General features: G+C 35.5%; 1 protein-coding gene across 1 annotated transcript in view; it reads right to left on the bottom strand.

Moving 5' to 3' along the window:
* Positions 1-15583, bottom strand: part of RYR2 (ryanodine receptor 2 (cardiac)) — a 592347-nt gene that overhangs the window by 177572 nt on the left and 399192 nt on the right. Inside the window, exons 51-58 of the mRNA XM_011935762.1 lie at positions 13351-13520; positions 11869-12089; positions 10480-10570; positions 7856-7996; positions 6253-6416; positions 4135-4213; positions 2083-2172; positions 1189-1326 (exon numbers count right to left, since the gene is read on the bottom strand). Coding sequence (XP_011791152.1) covers positions 1189-1326; positions 2083-2172; positions 4135-4213; positions 6253-6416; positions 7856-7996; positions 10480-10570; positions 11869-12089; positions 13351-13520 — 1094 coding nt within the window. The remainder of the gene's footprint in view (positions 1-1188; positions 1327-2082; positions 2173-4134; positions 4214-6252; positions 6417-7855; positions 7997-10479; positions 10571-11868; positions 12090-13350; positions 13521-15583) is intronic.

Here is a 15583-nt window from a genome sequence, read left to right as displayed (position 1 = left end):
AAAAAAAAGTATATTTCAACTATGGAGCATGTGAAGCACATGCTGTTAGACCCTCATTTTTTTTTTCAAAAAAAGGATATCTGTGTAAATAGCAATAATATAACAATATTTGGTGTAAACCACATATATAGTGAGCTGAGGGGTCAAGAAAAGAATAATGATAGGTTTAGTTCCCAGGAGAAATGACAGGGTCAAAGGTAAGCAGCTCACATGACCGTGTGACTAAATGTTAATGGGTGGCATTTAGTGTCCACCCTGAACCCCAGCGTTTCCACATCAAGGCTGTACCTTACTCTTGCCACCTTGAGCACCGAAGACCTATGGGTAGAGTCTTGCTTGTTGGTTGAACTCCCATGACATGGTCCAGTAGCAACATCTTCTGTGAATTCTTGCTCTGCCTGTGTGGCTGTATACCTGCCCTCTGCAGACAGGAGCAGCCCTGTGCGTTCTAGATCTGGATCATGACTGTCTGAACATCCTACTCTTTCCTAAGAACCAACCCTCAGATCCCACTGGAAATGAGAAGAAAGCTTTATAGACAAACCAACTGTAGCGAATGAACATGATGTGCTGTTTCCATTAGGAAAACGTGAGGACCTTACAGCTGAGTACTTCTTCTTCTTCTTTTTTAAATGTTTTATTATACTTTAAGTTCTGGGGTACTTGTGCAGAATGTGCAGGTTTGTTACATAGGTATACATGTACCATGGTGGTTTGCTGCACCCATCAACCCGTCACCTACATTAGGTATTTCTCTTAATGCTCTCCCTCCCCCAGCTCCTTACCCCACGACAGGTCCTGGTGTGTGATGTTCCCCTCCCTGTGTCCATGTGTTCTCATTGTTCAACTCCTACTTATGAGTGAGAACATGTGGTGTTTGGTTTTCTGTTCCTGTGTTAGTTTGCTGAGAATGATGGTTTCCAGCTTCACCCAGGTCCTACAGCTGGTTACTTCTTCTATACTAGCCAGATAAAGGAAGGCTTGTACATAAAGTCCAGTAACTTAATCATCATTTAACCTCCCTTGAAACTAAAGAAAAGGTAATACAGCTTTTTTCTCTCCCTTCTAAATTTTGTGACTCTTCAGAATTTTCAAATTCTTTTTTAAGAAAAACCCAATAATTAAATTTAACAAAATTATTTAGTTCATAACATAAACAGTTGATTCATCACCATGATGAATTCTTACCTGGCTTGTCTGAGAAATACGACGAGTCCGGTTGTAAAGGGCCATGCTGTCTCCCTCCCGAGTTCTTTCAATTCTCCAGCCCCAAGCCAGCATAGTTTTTAAAGATTCTTTGATTGGCCAGCGATAAATTTCTTTTTCCTAGAGAAGAAAAAACAAAAAACAACAGATATATTATGAATGTAAATAAAAACGTTAAGTAATGCTTTGCTCTTGAATAGACTGCCTTCACTTTTTAAAAATTTGATGCGCATAGCTTATTTAAAAATAAAAAAGGAAAGTAAAATTCTAAAAGCGGTGTGTGAGCAGAGATCTAGTTTTACTAATGTTACTAAGAGGGATCCTCACTTTGTTCATGATATAGCATCAAGGTCTATTTCCTTTAGCGGACCTGGTTCCTAGGTCCTAACACAGAAACTACAAAGGAGAGACACAGAACAAAAGGACAGCTTATGTAATATACATGTGACTCACAATGAAGTGAAATCCTTTTCACTTCATTTGTCAAGATATTCATTTTTTTCCCCCAAAGAAGTCAAATATATGAAAACCTATACATAATAAGCACATTATTACTTTGTCATCACTCATCAAGAAACTCTTCAGCATGATAAGAAGATGTTTTAAAGTACTTAAAAATATGGAAGAGGAATAAAAACCAAAAAGGAAAAGAAAAATGTTAAGGAGAGAAGAGAATAAACACAGAAATGCCGACAGAAAATAAGAATGGAGAGGAAAAGACAAAATATAAGAAGGTTTTTTAAAATGGGACCTTTGAAAGAAAAAATACCAACTTTAAAATAAAGAAATCATTTTAATATAAAAGCATGTAACAAAGAAAAATATTTTCCAAAAGAATAAAAACTTTACAAACTAAAACAAACAAAAAATCCTCACCTTTTCAGACAATAGCTTATATGGCTTCATTAATGGTTGAACCTTAGAAGAGTCTGAATATATTTCTCCATAAATCCATCCATTTGCCAACTAAAAAAAAAAGCAAACATTAAAAATTGTTTTACATGTGTTAATGTTAGAGGGTGTAGATATACAGGTGTTTAAGTGCATGTTTGATAAAATAAACCTAAAATGAACTAAAGTAAGGGTTAAGATTGAAATTTTATCTAGCATAAGTCACTATAAAGATATCCATCCTAATCAATGTTATTTTCTTATATTTTAAATTTCAGATTCAGGGAGTAAATGTACAGCTTTGTTGCATGGATATATTGCATGATGTATTTTCAGTAATTATCTGGAACAAGTCTTTTTATCCAGAGACTGGAAGCGCCCAATCTTCCTTAAACAGACCAAGGTCTTGTAATTGTGCCAATGAGCATTCCCACAGGAGGAGGCTAGAGGGATGCATGGTCCCAAGGATATCTATTCTGACTCATCTTGGGACCCCACCTGTGAAGTGTAAATAAAAAACATGCATTTTAAATAGGAAAACTAGAGTATGCATCTCAGAGTCTTCTCTGAATAATGCCACCTGTTTTATCCATTCTTTCATCAAATTTTCTCTCAACACATTCATTCCATATTATTTTGCCCATTTGTACATACCACCATTTCCCTATATCATTTCTTGTCTGCCTACAGAGTCTGAGTAATTAGACTGGAATACCTTCCTGTAATATTCCTCTCCATCACCAACTCCACCCACTCAGTACTTCGTGGAGTTTTTACAAAAGATAGAGCCTTACTGACTTACGTAGTAAATCGGTTACTGAATGAAGAACCAGATACTTATCAAAACCAGCAAAAAAGGGTTTCTTAGAGGGACTGAAAGACTGACTGGCCAGGGCAATGTCTGAAACTCAATATGACATCTCTAGCATGATGATCTTGATTTGTTACGAAGCATACACATCCTCTGGAAGCAGCCTTTGGTGTCTGATTTTCATTTTACCAAATCAATATAGGAGTATTTTAGGTTCTTGAACCATCTCAACTCAACTCCTCTGATGAACCTATTTATCCTCTGTCAAGTTTAGACTGAGCTCAACTTAAATGTGAATATTCAGGCATAAGATTTCCTTTAGATCATAATATGTAGAAATTCTCATAGATGCAGCTACTTTAGTTTTCTCATTTGTGTTGTTTTTCTTGAAAACACACAAAAAAGTCACCTGGACAATGTAATCTATTTTTAGTAAACTGCAGATCTAGTTGGTAGTAAGAAATACAACAGAAGACTAGAAAAGGTAAATAATTGTTAAATCCTGATTAAGAATTTTCAAGATTTTATCTGAGATAGAACTATACCTAAAACCTGGCCAGGCATGGTGGCTCATGCCTGTCATCTCAGCAGTTTGGAAGGCTGAGGCTGGCTGAACAACTGCTTGAGACCAACAGTTGGAGACCAGCCTGGGCAACATAGCAAGATCTCATCTCTATAAAAAATATTAACAGTTAGCCAGGTATGGTGGTGTGCACCTGTCGTCCCAACTATTCAGGAGGTTGAGGCAGGAGGATCGCTTGACCCCAGTAGTTCCAGGATGCAGTGAAGTATGATCACACCACTGCACTCCAGCCTGGGCAGCAGAGCAGGACTCAAAAAATAAACCCAAAAAACCTACATATAAAACCAAAGTTTCCTTAAAAGGTGAATTCTGAACGGGGGTCACCATTTCCTCCTGAAGCCCTTGGTGATCATTGCTTTTTACTCCGATAAACAATATATGTTATAGAAACTATATTTATAATGTAATTAATAGATCTTTTGAAAGCTTAAAATAGTGCTTATTCATAAGTGTATCATATTTGTGTTAATGATAGAGCTAGCTAAATATTATATTATTATATAAGCTAATTGTAATTAAGTATTTTTTCCTAATTTAGATCAAGTTCTCATTTTAAAAGAGAAAACTGTCATGGTCAGAAGTGTTTGAACAGTGACCAGTCATTAATAATGACTACTGAATAAGAATGTAATTCTCTTTTTACCTTGTCCATTGACCATTTGTCATGGGAGTGTTCTGCATATTTGTTAATGAAGTATTCCAACTTCTCAGGAATTGTAATACTATGAGAGAAGTAAAGACAAAAGAGCTTGATTTTCACAGAATTTACAGGAATCATATTAATCATTTACTCACAGCTTTTGAATGCTTATATCTCATTCAATTTTAACTGTTAAACACTACTTTTAACAAAGAATTACATTTTTCTATTTTCAGAACAATATAAGATAAGTCAAGCAGATAATGTTCTATCTGCTCATCTTATATTGATTCATAGTTTATGTGCTAACATAACAAATTAAATATCATAAAACTATAATAACAATTATTATTAAATATATAAATTGAAATAATTAAAATACATTCAAAGATTAGGACAATAGATTACACAACAAAGAAAAAACAAGCACTAAATTTAGTAGTGATGTGTTAAAATTTTTAAATATTCATGGTCCACAAATAACGCTGTAAATGTTACTAGTATTAACTATAGGGAAAATAATTAACTTCTGCTTTTTGTTAATATTTACTTTTGACTCCTTTTGTGTTTAAATGAATATTTAGTTCCTTGATGTTGAGGACATGCAAATGATGACCAAGTCTGATAGTAAATCTAAGGCTTAAAACGTATCTATGAATGGAAAATCAAATATATATATAAAATTCTATTCATTAATGAATATATCTTATTAAAGTATTAACTTTGAGAACACAATTCTACATAAAATCTAGTATAAGATGGTTTGTTGTTGTTTTCCAGCAGTTAACAGTAATTGAACTATAAGACATACACATACCTAAGAAGCAATATATAAAAAATTGTACTCATCTAGAAATCATTGATATCACCACGTAAACCTGTATCTGTTAAGAAGTCCCCAAAGGGGCAAGCCTAGGTAAATTAATATCCATGCCCACACTTATTAATTAATTGGATTTAATGAACCAACACCAAAACCATGACATTGTTCTGATATTTAAAAATCTCAGATTAGATCATATGTTAGCAAACCACAAACTTACCCATGTAGGAATGTGAACATGTGATATATTGGTTTACTTACTTCGGAGGAGATACAAAAGATCAATCACATAAGCCAAATACTGGGGGATGGGGGAAAGGGTCTTTTCTCACAGGACTGTCATCAAAGACCAAACATGCAAATTTAAGGCATTATCAAACTAACGGCATACCACTCAGGTTGAAATTCTGATCTGGTTATGGAAGCTAAATCAGCTGGGGGCCACTCAGAAGTCTCAAAGTTGAACTCCCAAGCAAATTCAGAAGCCGTGGATAAGAACTACCAAGTGTCTACCTTGCTAAAACTGATCTTGCTGAGCACCATGGAATCAGTAAGATAATGTGGCATGAAGAGGCAGCTTTCCTTGCACATGGAGAACCATGGTCCTACTTAAAAACAGTAACAACAACAACAAAATGCTCAGACTTCAAACACCTGAAGTTCCCAAACATCCTATCTGTAGAACAATTTTTGCAACTAAGTACATGTAACAAGTTTCATAATGTTAAAGAATGTTGTTTCATCTTTAGTTTTGATTGTCAAACTGCATTCTAACTGCATGCTGAATTTTCCAGAAAAGTTCTCATTTGATATTCCCTTCCATCTCGTGCTGTGTTTTATCAAACTGAACATCAGCTGTTAACCCTGCACCTTGCTGAGATGTAGTGATGGGTGAAGGGATTCCCTTGCCACTCACAGAAACAGCTTTGCAGTGCATGCTGGGAATATCCTAAGTAAAAGATGTTATATAGAGGTTGATTCGTAGTTACTAATAAACATTTAGGGTAATGTTTCAACTAAAAATATAACTGACAGACTTTCTTCATTCTATTATAGATATTACATATACAGAGTCTTGATTGTGTTAAGAATATCCTCGAAGGTACATCTTATCTATTTCTGATATTAGTATAATCATTATTATTATTATTATTTTATAAATTAAAAGGACCCCTATTAAAAGGATACCAATTCAAAGGGGGCATGTATTAGAGAAAGTTCACTTTAGTACCTTATTCAATTTCAGACTTCACACATCATTTACAATAAAAATCTGCTGCAATAGAAAGAGTCCATACTTTGAGGTATCAACAGGTTGGGGGTTAAAGTTCCCTTCAGAATCCATTGATGACTGTTTTTCCATCATACTGACATAATTTGACTCCATGTAGTCTGGAGGCAAAGCTCCCGCAACTGCACTCAGGCAAGGCAGTGCCAGTTTGAAAAGCTCTTGCTCATATTTCTGGGAAAAATGGAGGACCAAAAAAGAAATTACTATATAGCAACAGTTCTCAGCATGATCATCAGGGCTACAGAAGGTTGCAAAAGAAAATGTGAATTACCCTGGGCTAACTGAACTCTCTGATAATTCTTTTTCTAGAAAATGAAACACAGAACCTAAAACCCCATCAAACATAAAAGAAGCTGCAGCTAGATTTACAAACATAAAAGAAGTTGCAGCAGTTTCAGTTTAAGGAGAATAAAATCTTTGACTCTCCAACACATTGGAAATGAAGTAAACTTTAATATCGTCAATGTGTAAAATATCGTTACAAGATAAACATGATTTCAGTCAATAGGGACTACATTCCTTATAGTTAGTTATAGATAATTCCTGTATATTATAATGAGTATACATGAAAAATACAGAAAGCATAACATTTTAGAGAGTGAGAAATTTTAACCAATCCATGTTGCATTACAAAAGTTTGAAAAATAAAATTCTGAGCTGGAAAAGAAATTCTATAGAAAGTATGCATGATAAAAATTTATAAGAAGAGGTATTTGCATATTAAGTTAAATTTATATTTATAGATATTTCTAAAAAATAAAAGTAATAATTTAAATTATTTCACTTTAAATGTTCAATGTTAAATAAATGTAAATGATTCTAAAAAATACTTACACATTATTTTAAAAAGACTCAGTTTATCAAAGGAAATTCAATAAGAAAAAGTATTAAAGTGTTGCTACCAAATGTAATTGCAGACAAATATTCCTCTATTATGTAGCAAACTTGTGGTTATACTACTCCAATCATCTAATAATGTCAATCTGGGAATTCAAACTAATTTTGATTAATTTAAGCATGAACATACAAAACTTGTTGTTCTGCCTTTTCTCTAAGATCAACACCTGCCAGCCATCTGAAAACATATGAACTATTCATTATAAATTTTGCAACTATAAGGGAATGCCATATAGGGAATGCCATATATGCAATGCAACATTGAGTGAAGGTATCTAAAGCTCCATAGCAGCAAAGCTGGAGACTTTAGCAGGGAACCGGGACATTACAATTATGTAAGATTTCATGTTTTATATTTTTGTATTGGACATAATTTCTTTGGCCTTTATAAGATTGGAGATGGGACTAGGGAGAGTCTGAGTCCAAATGCACCAGAAACGTATCAACCCTGCGCGTAATTTCCTGAACTGCTTAGCCATTTTACATTCAGAAACAGTGTTATGATCACAAGGAAAATGCTACCATAATGATTAAGAAAAATAAATATAAATTGCATTTTCAACATTTATTATGAAGTTGAGAAAAGAGAAAAATAAAGCCGTATGTGTCTTGGTTAGCAAAGACAGTATTCAACTAGGAATACTATCTTACTAAGAACGTGTGGCTTTGTGCCATTTTACTGATACAAACAAACCCACAAAATATTAAATTACCTTTTGAGACAGGGCATCAAAAATGCCCCAGAACAACTTTCTTGATAAATGAAGTTCTTCTTCTGAGGCAGCACCAAAGTTTCCCCACCCTCCAGGCAGGCAGTAATATTTCCAGCATCTTTCATAATGATTTGTCAGCAGCTATGTGGGAAAACAATTATAAAAGCAATGAGCTATCAAAACCTTTTGAATTTTTTTTTCATTTCTCCTCATATGACACTGTAATGCTACATTATAAGGTCAACTGAAGTGAAATTGCTCAATCCCATGTAAACTCTCTTGGAGAATACCACCACCGTGTATACTACGTGTGACAGTTAATATTGAGGGTCAACTTGACTGGATTGAAGGATGCAGAGTATTGATCCTAGGTGTGTCTGTGAGGGTGTTGACAAAGGAGATTAACATTTGAATCAGTAGGTGGACAGGGAGAGACAGACCCACCCTCAATTTAGGTGGGCACCATCTAATCAGCTGCCAACAGGGCTAGCTAGGATAAAAGCAGGCAGAAGAATGTGGAAGGACTGGACTTGCTGAGTCTTCTGCACTTCATCTTTCTCCTGTGCTGGGTGCTTCCTGCCCTGGAACATCAGACACCAAGTTCTTCAGCTTTTAGACTTTTGGACCTACGCCAGTGATTTACCAGGGGCTCTTGGGTCTTTGGCCACAGACTGAAGGCTGCACTGTTGGCTTCCCTACGTTTAAGGTTTTGGAACCTGGACTGGCTTCCCAGTCCCTTGACTTGCAGATGGTCTATTGTGGGACTTCACCTGGTGACTGTGTGAGCCAGCACTCCTTAATAAACTCCCCTTCATATATACATCTATTCCATTAGTTCTGCCCCTTTAGAGAACCCCGACTGATACACTATGTCTCTTTCAAATTTAACACTGATTACAATATGAGGACTAAACGCCCAATTTTACAAATAACTGTATCTTGTATAGCATTCTTTATGAGGTTGTTTGGATTCTACGTATCCCTGAGTTCTACATTAATCATTTACTTATAATTTTATGAATTGTTATTAATATCTTGCAATCCATATGTAAAACGAAGGGACTGATGTCAGGATGGCCCAGAAGCACAATAAAGGAACTATACGTCTGTGATTCTTTTTGCTCCGTCTCTGCCTCCCTGTGGCTTGCCTCAATTACTTAATTCTCCAAGTCAATTTCCAAAACCGCTCTACTTGGATCACTTCTTTGTCTACATTTCTTTGGGGGTTATGGATGCAATTTATTACTTTACTGCTTGTCTACACTGCTCCTTGCATTTTCACCTATGCATGTTGCTTGTTTAGAACTAAACTGGAACGTCAAGGACAAGCAGAGAATCTTTCAATTATTTGGTAGTTCTTTGGATGATTTATTTTTGATCTATATTTGTCAAATTAATAAACTGATCTATAGGACTATACATATTTGGACTCTTTCCTATATCTAAGGAAGAAAATAAATCGTAAGAGTTACTGTTACTAATGTGGGCTGCATGTCTTACTGTTAAAATATTACAACTCATTTACTTTTCCTTTCAGTTACAAAAACATGAACGCATCCACATATCCACACAATTTAGGAGTCACAAATGATGAAATATTGAGATCTAATACGCTTGGCTTAGCACTGACATATCTCTAACGTAAAAGAGTTTTATTGCATAAGGGTAACAGCATGAGACTGTATCTTTTTTCATGAGTTTTCCAGCTCATTTGTATCAAAAAATTTTGCAAGACAAGGACCATTCTGGATGACAACAAACATAAAAGCAGAATTTTTAGCAAGGATATAATTTATTTTATCTAATTCACTAATGTATCTAGATTTATTAAACCAAAGTCAGTTTTCACAGAGAAAGATTACTTTTGCTAAATATCCAGGATGCTTACTGTAACAACTCCATATAGACTCTTCATATCTCATACTTCTTCAGCACTAGTACTGGGTAGCCATTGGGGAAAAAAAAATGCTACTGGATGGCATTGCAGAGTGGTCATCTATTAAAAAATCCATCACATTACTATATAACTTTGATGCAAACACTGTATTCTATATTCTGAGTCTAGATTATGATATTAAAGGACAAGAAAACATTCCCAACTCAGTAAGATAGAATGAGACTTGATCCTGAACAGAACAATAAATTTAGAGAAAATACCAGTGATTTTTCTATACTGTGTGACAAACTATAATTGCATATACAGAGAGGTTATCTTTGAACCCTATGAAGTGACATTTGGAGCCTGTCATGTGATTATTAACTTAGAAAATGCTGTCTTTAAAGCCTCGAGGTTTCTAATAATATTTTAGGCCAGGCCTATTACCATGTTTTCCAACTTAAGAATATCTTGGCTTATATTTTCCCTGTGGTCCTTTTTCTTTTTCCCGTTGATTTCTATTTCCATTGTTTCCACTGAAATCATTGTTAAGATTTCTATAATCTTATAGAACTTGTTTATTTAAAGTTGATGTATACATTCCTATAACTTCTAAATGCCCATTTCAATAATTGGGAGACATTTTCCAGCATCAAGCATGATGTATCTAAGAAATGTATGTGTTGTCATAGAAAATAAAGTCAGAGAAACCAGTCATCAAATATCTACACACATTTCCTATACTTACTTTAAGAGGCATCTTTGCATGTTCATTTAATAATGGAACATCAAATACTAATCTTCTGAGTAAGTGCTGCATCATAGAAGGTCTCAGTTGTCTGTTAGAACAAAATTAATGTTAATAATGCTGAGAAATGTGTCTAAACTAAGTAGATCATTCATTAGAATAAATTATGTAAGCCAAGGACCTGAATCTATACCTCTCTTCAGATGGTATTCATTAGATGTTCTTTATCCAAAGATCAGCTACTTAGTTAATTTTATATAAGGTTAGATTTCCCAACTCATCTCTATCCCCCAGATCTGAAGACCACCCCTTCTTTGCTACAGAAGATGTTTCTGTTCTGCTCCTTCCTCTCCAAACCACTCACAAATGCAGACCCCACTGTTTCCTAAGACTTTCCTCCATTAGTTTTAGTAAATCTCCCTTCCCTCATTCCAATGGATGGTAAGAAGCAAAAAGAAGAGGGAATATCGGAACAGAAAGGAGGAAAAAATGGCTGAGACAGCAAATTTGCCAGAGAAAAAAGGGAGCAAAAATGAATACATAGTGAACATCTACTGCGTCAGGCAACGGCAAGTGTTTCACCTCGTTTAACACTTAGAAAATCTCTGTGAGTGAGGCGTTTTGGTTCAGTTTTACAGAATCTTAGATTAGGGAAGTTAAAGAGCTACACTTCTGATTTTCCACCTCCTTCAGTGCCATCTGGCTCTCAATCCAGACGCTCTACCATGGGTGAAAACGTGCCCTTCCCCCAGGGACTGCCAGACAAGAGCTCCTGGAGCAGTTACAAAGGAGCCATGATCTTTCTAGGGGCTTGAGAAATTCTCACTTTCACAGGCAAAACTTCATCAGGGCGAGACATGTTTCTGGTTTTCATAGTAACACATTCTAGCACTTCTACTGATAGGAAATGGTTTTCCAGGTTGGAGGAAATATTCAGCCTTTATCATTGCCCCACATAAATATGGTTTTAATATTATGCTGTATCACATTTTATATTTAAGAAGTCCCTTTTTTCTTTTCTCTTCTAGAAGAGGAGTTAAATCATCAAACACAGTCAAAAGGGGAGATCTATTCATCTCACCTAAAGTGGCCAAGGACTCCTGACACAATTTCTCCCCACTCCCAACATCCAGAATAGTATTCTGTAACTGGTCAAAAGCTATATCCAACAGCTGGATACCCTAGGGAGGCTTGGAGGAACACTCCAGAACTCGACTGGGAGCAAGGGCGCTCAGAGAAGACTCATACCTCAGTATATGGGACTACCTAAAATGAATTAAATCTGTGGTATGGAAAATGTTTCCAAAATTCCAAATAATTTGTCAAAAGCCACACTGTAAATTCTGTTTTTTAAAGAAGAAGCTGGCGTAGAATTTGTCATCCACTCACCCACAAATAGAGAGTAAACAAACTTCTATAGAATCCCGCTGAGCTTTGGTAAGTGAACAGCCCTTAGAAAGTCTATACACAGTATGAAGTAATGAGTCAATGAGAGAAGCATGGTGCTCTGTGCCAGCAAAGAGAGGAGCACATCTTGTTAACAACGGCAAGACGGCTGTGCAAAGGTACCGATTGAGGGCCAAGGCCATGTCTGTAGCACTCAAAGCCACCTGAAAAAGAATCAGAGAGTAGAAGGCCATTTGTGTTTGGCAGTAGATAACTTTCAAAGGGATTAACATGGGAACATATAATTTCACTATCTAGAAGATGATAGCGCTATGAGACATGTAAATGTATTCTTCAGTTATATCTTTAAATGTGGGGTTCATATGATTTTTACCACTAAAAACAATCAACTATCAGTTGTTCATAAACAGATAAAAATGAATGAAATGACACCTATCTCCTCAAAAAGCTTAACAGGTTCAGATTCTGTCATTAAATATCAATGGTAGGATCAACGTTAAGAAGACGATAATATCACAGATGTGAGTATTTTCCTTTGCTAGGCAAAGAGAGGAGCTTATTCTCACAGTAGATCTCATATGCAAAAATTCTTTCTGGATTCTGATTCATATTTATTCTTCTCATGTATATCAGCACCAATAATCAAAGGATAACTGTATTACTATGCTATCATCCACACTATTCAGGTCTAGAATTTCATCTGAATATGCAAAACAAAGAAAAAAAGAAATTTTCATTTCAGTTTTGCGATTCTGCTCTCCTATATATCGTGAAGGGGCTACTGTCAGCTCAAGTACTGATGTACTTTGAAATCAAAAAAGGACATTGAACTGATAAAATTAATGAGTACATGAAAGTAGGTATTAAATGTGTATAGTAGTATAACTACTATAACAACATTTAGAACTTCAGTTTATTCCACAGTGTTTCAAAGAGAAGAACATTTAAGCTGATAATGGCAGATTCTCCGTGTGGGCCACCCAATATACAGAACAGATTTCAATCCATTTGTACCTTAACAAACGAAGACACCAAGATGATAATGACTCAACAATATCCATTAAATCATTGTAATTCTTTAATTGCTTTTATTGAGAAGCATAAGTGTTTAGGCCAATTTGGAGGTTGATACTGAAGAGAGGTTAACAGGAGTCACTGTGACCTCCCAAATTAGAGTTATGTGAACCTCTTATTGAATCCCATAGCACCTTATCAGAATTCTTATCATATTCTTTTTGGTCAGTGGGAAGTTTTCTGAGGTTGTCAGTTTATTCAGTGAATTCCTTGAGAACATAGCCTAGTTTTATTTTCTGTTTACCCATGGCTTACCTGAAAATATAACAGGTACTCAATAAACATTGATTATTAATAAATTAATCAATGGATATATATATATATATAAGAATATCATAAGGCACAGAATGAAGAGTCAAGAGAGGAGGAAGTCCATTGCTCCAATCTCACCGTATCTAAAGAAGCAGCCGCCCGGAGATCTGGCAGAAAGCCAACCTCAAGAAGATGGAGGAGGAAGTCTTGAACCTCAATTCCATAGACCCTGTCAAGGAATAAAACCATGGCTGCCTTGTGATCTGGGCAAAACCCCGCAGACATGTCAGGTTCCACCACATTCCCATCTAAAAGAAAGAAGTGAATGTTGGTGTCAATGGCTGTGCTATATATGGGATAGATTACAAATGGCTGCTTTCTAGACTTCTTACATTTTAAATAAACTTTTCAATGAAGTGGTTTTCTGTTCTTCAACTACCCTCAAGCTATTACGGGAGTTTGCTGAGGAAATAAGGCAGTGCAATTTAAAGCCAAGGTCATTTAAGTGTTATATAGGCATCCACTTGTTAACTGCATACAGGATACAAGATGTGGCATTGTTAGATATGTAGGAGAAACAAACAGGCATCCAAAATCTACTTTCTAAAACTCCAAGTGAAATCCATGAAAAGTTATAATGTAAAGTGGGGATTTTCACTCTTTTCTAAGCGAGCCTGTTTTAAACATGAATAAAGCTCATCTACCCTTATGTGATCATCTTGGTATATTTCTCTTTTTATGCCTTAGAACAACAACAAAATGATGAAATAACACTATAAAACCAGTGTGGCTTTCATATGAAATATGTTTCATTAATCATAATAGCGTTTAACACGCATTTAAGGGTCACATTGTTTTCTCTATCAATACTCGAAGCTTTATGCCTATATAGATTAGTGAATTCTTTACAGTAACTCCATAAGTTCCCTAACTGGGGACCACTGATAAGAGAAATAATGGGATTATGTGCCAATTTCAAATACTGAAGAATTGATTTACTTCCTCTTTGACCATATAATTATGCCAAACTGGTGCTAATCACACACCACGATTCTGCAAATAATATCACAGAACTTTTCATACGGATACATCATCAAAGAAACAAGAACTCAGAGAAAGATGACACATGACCAAAATCATCCTAAATAAACTGAAAGAATAAAATGACAACTTTTCTGTTTTCACTTATAGTCAATGAACAAATTTTATATGTGAATCATGAAAATAAACAAATAATGTTCTAAAGGAAACTAGATGAAAGGATAATGCCTGGTAGTATTATAACAACACCTAATATAACTAATACACTCCTTTCCTTACATTTAAGAATGATAGTTCTGATGTGTTGTGCTGTTGTCAGGCACTGCACTAGGAACGTTCCTGACATGATCTTACGCAGTTCCCACAACTCATCTGTGAGGCTATTATGACTCTCATTCAACGCATCACAAAAACTAGCCTTTGGAGAAGTTAAGTAACTAGTCCAAGGTCATACACCTAGTAAATTGACGGAGTTGTATTTAAACCAACTAAAACTGGATTTAAAATCCAGCCAAAGCTGACTTAACCTTAGTGTTAAATCAGTATGCTATGATTTTCAATTAAAAATCTATATAAAATTCAATTTCAATTCTCCTAAAAATCACATTCAAAAGGAATTTAAATGTACAGTATTCTATGATCTTAAAGTGTAGCTGTGCCTAGGGAAAAGGGGAGCAACCCACTGATCCTGCTCTATATGTTTTGCTTTTTAAACTCTTATCCAAGCAGACATTCGTTTTAATGAATGCCACAAATGCATCTGGCTCAAGACTCACGGATTGGCTCAAGTTGCTGTTTTATTTGCACCATCTCCTCAAACACACTGGAGACAATAAAGCAGCAGTTTCACCCTGCGGTGCCTGCTGTATACATCCATCCACAATTACCACCAGTGCCTGCTGTATTCATCCACCTGCAATTACTGCCTCAGACAGGGCAGCCAAATCAGCCCGGGCCAAGAGCTGCAGGATTACGTGCTTGTTCTCAAGTTTTCTGAACCCCTTCTTCTTTGATTATTATTCTGAGGCATACTCTAGCTTGGAAATAAATATGATAAAAATGTCTGAGGAAGACCTTAGCTAATCCTGAGAAGAGAAAATATCATTCTTTAGAGACATATTTCACATACTAAATATAGAATGTATAATAACCATTATTACTGCTACTTGGTGATGCTTATAGACCAATTGAGTTGTCATTGAAAAGGAGAAAGAAATATAGGTGTTTTAAGCTTTGCAGTGAATGCATAGCCACATAAAGTTAAATGCACAACTATGGTGACATAAAAACCGACAGGTTTCTGTCTACGTTCTCCACAAAAGTAAAGCAG

This window comes from Colobus angolensis, unplaced genomic scaffold, assembly GCF_000951035.1.
Source record: "Colobus angolensis palliatus isolate OR3802 unplaced genomic scaffold, Cang.pa_1.0 Scaffold148, whole genome shotgun sequence".
Classification (NCBI taxonomy): Eukaryota; Metazoa; Chordata; class Mammalia; order Primates; family Cercopithecidae; genus Colobus; species Colobus angolensis.
This window is presented reverse-complemented; position numbering and strand designations above follow the sequence as displayed.